The 7,454-nt window shown below is 32.6% G+C and overlaps 1 protein-coding gene across 1 annotated transcript; it reads right to left on the bottom strand.

Annotated features, from left to right (window-relative positions):
* Nucleotides 1-2,798: 2,798 nt before the first annotated feature.
* Nucleotides 2,799-3,860, bottom strand: LOC146915290 (heavy metal-associated isoprenylated plant protein 39-like). Its single transcript, XM_085717732.1, has 3 exons — nucleotides 3,755-3,860; nucleotides 3,589-3,664; nucleotides 2,799-3,235 (listed from the first exon to the last, which is right to left on the bottom strand). The coding sequence occupies exons 1-3, from the start codon at nucleotides 3,758-3,760 to the stop codon at nucleotides 2,943-2,945; spliced, it is 375 nt and encodes a 124-aa protein (XP_085573858.1). The 5' UTR covers nucleotides 3,761-3,860; the 3' UTR covers nucleotides 2,799-2,942.
* Between the last annotated feature and the right edge of the window lie 3,594 nt (nucleotides 3,861-7,454).

The raw sequence follows: 7,454 nt of genomic DNA on the forward strand, positions 1-7,454 counted from the left end.
TACCTATATAAGTGGGGAACATGAATCAAACCCATAAAAAAATTATAGAAAACTCAAGCATATTTTACTATCATCTTAGACCATAAATGTTTAGACAATAGAAAGATAATTTATCAACACGACAATTATCTTATTTATAAATATGAGATAGATGGAAACTAACGTGTGTGAAATGATCAAATGAGTCCTTCATTATTAAACGGAGGGAGTATTAGTAATAGTTGCGGCTAACATATCGTAACACCCCTTACACGCACATTTATAATTACTTAGATGTGTATATGAACAAGTGTGCACAAAATTGACTATGTTTTGGGCCTTTAGGACTTGGGAATTAGTGACAAGATGATTAGATTAATGATGGACGAAATTGACATGTGCATCAAATCGAAACAAGTAATTAAGTAGTAAGTTTATCGTTCTTCATAGGGATTGTCTTTCAACTTATCAATTAGTAAAACTTATTCAAAAGAGTGAAATTAAAAAGAGATGAATTGAATTGCAGGGTTTAATTGCTCTGCCCAATGCAAGATTAGGTTTGTGTGATTCAGATGTGTAACTTTGATTAGGGAATCCTTGAATCCCATATTCCTTCTTTGTTGGATTAATTCAAAGTACCTATGAATTAAGACTTGAGGATTACATAAACAATGGTTTACTATAGAAGGAATATTCCGAAGCTGTCGGATTAGTCCATAACCTCCATAACTCAATTATGAAAGCCATGAACATGTCCTTTGACGGCAACATCTCGTGTGACTCCTAAATTGTCATCTAAAGGAATTACACTTCATGAGATGTCTAACCCTAATACCCAAAGGGTTGCTAATGAATTAAAGAAACTTGAGCAAGTGTCATATGTAATGATTCAGTTAAAGTGCAAGAATTAGTTCATGAATCCTAACCTTGTTTGCAAAAGATTGAAACGACAGAACATATGAAAAGTCAATATAATTAAAAGATTGAAATGACAGAACAATGAAAAGCCATTGAAACTAGTTTTATGGAAACAACGGTTATGTGGTGTGTCTACTTTTGATTTAAGAAACTAGTTTCTAAACTCCATTGAATCATACGGCAACACGTGCTACAAGTTAACCTAGTTAAATGTGGTGTTCCTAAAAGAAGAGACTAGAAAACCCTGGGTTTCATACTTAAAATTTCATTAACATTAGTGAAGGAATAAGCAATTAGTATTGTCATGAACAAAGAAAGAACTTCAGGTTGTCAATCCAACTAATCTTTTATGGATCAATCTTCAAGATTACCGATGCGGATTCTCAATTGAAAATGTATTCAAAACAAACAAGTACAAATTAAATCGAACACTAGAAAAGAAAAACTGAATTAAAACTTGATTAATTGAATCCAACAAATAAGAAGGTGTTCATCTTGGAACTTTAATCAAAGAGTTTTAGTTGCACATGACAACAAACATCATTACGAAACAATAGCAAAACATACCATAGAGAGACAAAAAGAAGGAAGAAATCATGCCTTGAAGCTATGATGCTTGACCCTTGCATTGAACCGTTAATGTTTCTGAATGAATAATAATGTGTGCAAGGGTCTCTATTTATAGCAAATGATTACTTAAGATTTAAGAGAAGAAAACTGAGCTTTTGTACCGATCCAGCTTGAAAAACAAGAAAACTACCCATTCTCGCCGTAGTTGGGTGCCTACGCGCATGGGATTGGATGCGGGGGAGTCTGGGGCCCTAGCCGTTGCTGCCTCAGGCGCAGGGGCATCTGAGGCAGTCCCTCTTGCTCAATTTCTTGCGTTTTCATCCTGTTTTCGATCGTTCTTTCGTCTGGAAACTCCTAGGAACTTGAAATGAATTTTCTTCACTTTGTATTGTCTACAAAAACCTTATAAGAACTATTGTCCTTCAATTTCTTATACTTTATCTTTCACGTGATGTGTTGATTTATGAAGTTGCATGATTTAGGATAAAAGTGAATTACAACGACCCGAGTAAAAATAATACAAATTGTTCCTCAAACCATTGACAAATTCTCTAACTCTTATATTAATTGTCTTCAAATACAAAGATACTAAAAACATAGCAAAATATGTCATATGATGCCCTATTCTCAAGTAAGACAATAGCAAGAAGTTAGAATTTACATGAATTTAAAGAATGAAACATACCTTTCCAAAAAATATGGTCATATTTTTATTCCTCCCATCATCAGACTTAACTAGCTTATCTCTTCCATGCAAGCGAAACATGCTTAGAGAACATACTCTTACTTTGAACCACATACAATTCTAATATACACGTACGTACCTCCTAATGTCAGCGGGGCTAGTCAAGAATATACACGTATGAGATTGAAGCAATTCTAAACAGACATTCAAGACATATGTCATCCATCACACACACACACACACACACACACACACATATAAAGGTCTTTTCAAGGTTATAACGTGACTGAGGTTAAGGTGGGATATATTTGAGAAAGTAGGCTAACAAACACTTTGGAGTTAGTTCCTAAGGATTCCCTATTTGAAATACTTTGACACACTTAATCATCCAAACCAGTAACTTCATTCACAAACTTTGTCACAATCATTGCTATGAGGTACTAGTTTTCATTTGTGAACAAGTTCAAAGAACATTTGGGCACCAGTAGAACTGCTTATTTCCTTTTTTTTTTTTTTAAAAGACTAAATTTTTGTCTTTTGTCTCTTGATTTTTTTTTTAGACCAGTTCATATAATCATTTACTCATGTTAAAAATTATGAACTTGCAATTGTTTGTATTTCTTATACTTTCAATGGAATTTGTAGATAAAGAAAACTGCCCTCTGTTTGCACAATTGAACACTATACATTAACTCTCATTGTAAACCACTCAAAAAACAATATAAAAATCATGAGCTAAAAATCCAATAAATAATATGAAAATACAAATCTTTTCATAGTATTAAGAAATTCAGCATATGACACATCCAACAGGATCTTGTTCCATTCTTGAAACAGAGGAATATTGAATATATTGTGGTTGTTGCATATGATAATAATGAGGATAGACTTCAAGTAATTGAATTTGGTCCTTCTTCACATCAGGCTTAGATTCTTCTTTCTTCTTTTCATCTTTTGCAGGCCCAACAGAAACTATTTCAGCATGACACCATTTCCTTAGTTTGCTTACTACATGAACTGGATCTGTGTCTCCAGTTAAGGTTAATTTCTTGTCTTTCATGTCTATAGAAACCGACTCTACCCCTGCAAATAATATACCAATACAATTTTAGCAAAATAATTAAATGTATTACAATGTTAGATTATGAGTTTAATTATTTTTTATTTCAATTTTGAGAACACAAACTTCTATTTTTTATTTTTAAATTGAAAAATGGAGAATTATTATTAATTTAAGTGATGCTAAATGATGTTCAAATTATGAGGTTAAAAAGGGAAAGACACAAATTTGTCCCTCAAGATTAAATAATGTGAAGGCAAATAATGCATGATTAAAATATATTTACATTATCTGTTCATATCAAATAAATTATGTACATAATATTTATTTTCTCAATTTTGAAACCAAAAATTGAAACTAGACATGTCGACATTACCTGAAAGGCCAGAGACTGTCTTCATAGCTTTTTGCTTGGTTCTATCATCATGTAAATCCACCTTCAATACTAGTTTCTGTAACAAAACAGAACAAAAGATCTTTAGATTCAATTCTAAGAAAAAATTAATAGTAAAAGAGGGAATTCACAAGGATCTAGTTCTTACCATCATTAATTTCAATAAAGCTTTTTGATGACCAATAAATCAGAATTGTTGGTTACAATTTAAAAGAAGAGCTAGGGTATAGGAGATGAAGTTGTGAAGTGAAGATGAGAGGTTTGTATAATGCAATGTCTATATATACTAACTAGTCAACTCAAGTCAAGGAAAGTAGTGTGGTCCACTCTACTAAACGCGGTAATAGTATGGTGTGGTGTGGTTCTTTCCTTTGTATCTTCATCATGGCTCCACACCGTTCCTTCCAAGAACAAGAAAGTGAGACAATTTATTTATTTTTAAATAAATTATATTATTCATTCAAATTGATAAAATACATTGATATAATACAAATTTGAAGAGGCACTAACAAATATTACTACTTCATTGACCATTTTATTCAACATAATTCTCACTAACTAACAAATATTACTTTTTTTGAAGAGGCACTAACAAATATTACTACTTCATTAACCATAAAAATGCAAGATATTAGTATTACCCACTTATTTCCTAAATATTTATATACTTTTGTTACTTTTTGAAAACTATGTAAAATATGTGATTAATGTCTTGCTTGTTGGTGGTTAATGTAATAGTAAAACTGATTAATCAAATTTATATTCAAAAAAGTAGTTAACAACATATATTTTCTTTTTGTGCTTAACGAAGTTATAAAATAACTCTAATTTTGTGTTGCAAAATTTTCCTCTACATTTTAAAAAACATTTTTTTTTCTTCGAAAATAAATATAAAAAATCATATCTATAATATAATTTTCTACCGTATTTGTAGAGTGATTAGCAACCAAGTGTCCCATTGTCAATGCAAAGTGTTGTTTCAATATCATCTCCCATATTATTAATAGGCTAAAATATGGTTTTGGTTCCTTCAAATATGCTTTGTTTTGGTTTTAGTCCCTGTAATTGTTGGGGGGAGGGGGGTGGTGTTACTTGTGATTGAAGAAAAACTGAATCTATTATTATTAATGAATCTTAACATATTTACAAGCATTGAGAAGCTTATATACAAAAAGGGTTTGTAACAAACTTCTCTAACAAATTATAACCAACTCTCTAACTTGGTTAACAAGCTAACCAAAGTTAGTTACCCTAAACTCTAGGGTTTATTCTAACTAAACTTGCTTGTTGGTGGTTAATGTAATAGTAAAACTGATTAATCAAATTTATATTCAAAAAAGTAGTTAACAACATATATTTTCTTTTTGTGCTTAACGAAGTTATAAAATAACTCTAATTTTGTTTTGCAAAATTTTCCTCTACATTTTAAAAAACATTTTTTTTCTTCGAAAATAAATATAAAAAATCATATCTATAATATAATTTTCTACCGTATTTGTAGAGTGATTAGCAACCAAGTGTCCCATTGTCAATGCAAAGTGTTGTTTCAATATCATCTCCCATATTATTAATAGGCTAAAATATGGTTTTGGTTCCTTCAAATATGTTTTGTTTTTGTTTTGGTTTTAGTCCCTGTAATTGTTTGGGGGGGGGGGGGGGGGGGGGGTGTTACTTGTGATTGAAGAAAAACTGAATCTATTATTATTAATGAATCTTAACATATTTACAAGCATTGAGAAGCTTATATACAAAAAGGGTTTGTAACAAACTTCTCTAACAAACTATAACCAACTCTCTAACTTGGTTAACAAGCTAACCAAAGTTAGTTACCCTAAACTCTAGGGTTTATTCTAACTAAACTTAATTTTACAGTCTAATACGCCTCCTAATTCATGTAGTTATAAGCTTTTGCCATTCGCAGCTTATTTCGCAAGTGCTTCAAGCTGCTTATCTTCAATGGCTTGGTTAGCTAGTCAGCAATGTTCCTTAATCCTGCAGTACTTGACTTCCACCTTTTCTTTGTTCACCTGATCCCTTATGAAATGAAACTTTGTTTTAGTGTGTTTTCTCATTCCATGAGCAACTGGATGCTTAGCCAAGTCAATATCAGATTTGCTATCAACCATCAGTTCCATCTTCTCATTTCTCCCTTACCTTTAGTTCAATCCGTAGCATATTGATCCATTGAGCTTGATAGGCTATCATAGAAGCTATAATGTATTCAGCTTAACAAGAAGATGCTGCATCCATTGATTCCTTATTTGAACTCCATGAAAATGCAGTATTTCCAATCATAAATACATAGGTAACTGCGTTTTTCCTATCATCTTTGTCACCACTCCAATCTGAATCTAAATAACCAATTAGATCATAGGCTTGATCATTCTGATTCTTAGAATACTTAATTCCATAGTTGCAGGTTCCCTTCACGTATCTAAGTATTATCTTAGCTGCAATCATACGTGAAGTAGTAGGTTTCATCATGTGTCTAGTGATTAAAACTACTCCATAAGAAATATCTGGTCTAGTATGGCACAAGTACCTCAAGGAACCTACAATCTGCTTGAATAGAGTTGGATCAACCTCTTTCTCATCACTAATCAGAGATAGCTCTGCTCCTGTGTCAACTGGTGTAGAGATTGACTTGCAGTTTAACATCTTGAACCTCGTCAATATGTGCAAAGCATACTTCTTCTGATGAATCATAATACCTTGTAAATTCATTTCAAATTCAATTCCCAGGAATTATGTAAGCTTGCCTAAGTCATACATTTCAAACTGATTCTTCATATTTCTTTTGAAACACTCCATCTCAATCTCATTGTTTCCAGTTACTATCATATCATCCACTTATAAGCAAACAATCATCCTATTTGCGTTATACCTATAGTAAATGCCATATGTAACACCCTATTTCCCGTTGTTAAATATTGAATAATAAATAATATATTTAACAGTAAGGATGTTACACAACTCGATGTTATGTCACCTAAATATCATAATAATACTCTCTTCAAAAATATAATCACTCTAGTGGAATAAAACATTCAAAGGTCGCAATAATAATTTCATGCCTGTTACTCAATGGTCAAAAATAGAAAATAACAAGATTGTCAAAATTCAATTCGAAAAGAAAATAAAGATCAATCGTCGTTCCCCAACCCTAGTGTTACAGGAATCAGAGCTCGTAGCGACTACATTTTATTCAACAATTTAATAAATAAAAACTAAGCAGAGGATATCCCCATCTCCACCTTCTAAATGTCCCACAACTACTCTTCGTCAACTTGAGTGTCTATACTCAAAGTACAGTCACCAAAGAGGAACAACACAGCAAAATAAAGAGGGTGAGAAATCCTGTCATAACATATTAATAGGGAAAAACATGTATAACATCAAAGTGTCATAAGAAATAGCATTTCTATAACATCCCAGACTGCTTTCAGGATTGCCGACTGACCCTACAAACCAACACGAGTCTTTTCAGCGTGTTGTGTCCTCACTCGCATGCTTACCGGGAAACTTTCCGGTAGGTCACCCATCCCAAAAGTGCTCCAAGTCAAGCACGCTTAACTGTGGAGTTCTTATGGAATGAGCTACCGAAAAGAAGATGCATCTTATTGATATAGGTAGTACCAAACAATTCTTATAAACCTTCCTTCAACCATGTAGTCCCATACCTACACAGCCTTAGGATCCCTCTCATTCCGATGTGATTCGGTTCCTCTAGAAACTGTCGGGAGGCACTCATTGTCGTGCCTTGTGCACCGACGACCACTCCCTTGTCCTCGTCAATTGTGGATGTTACAATTTCCATCGTCATAAGATTATCAACATTTATCATATTT

Source organism: Medicago sativa, chromosome 6 (genome assembly GCF_051527215.1).
Source record: "Medicago sativa cultivar Bolivia chromosome 6, Bolivia_mono, whole genome shotgun sequence".
Taxonomy (NCBI): domain Eukaryota; kingdom Viridiplantae; phylum Streptophyta; class Magnoliopsida; order Fabales; family Fabaceae; genus Medicago; species Medicago sativa.

Excerpts from the sequence above, each read along its gene's own strand:
- LOC146915290 (XM_085717732.1), bottom strand. Across the intron at positions 3,236-3,588 it reads GACAGTCTCTGGCCTTTCAG|GGGTAGAGTCGGTTTCTATA; the intron begins GTAATGTCGACA and ends TATTATTTGCAG.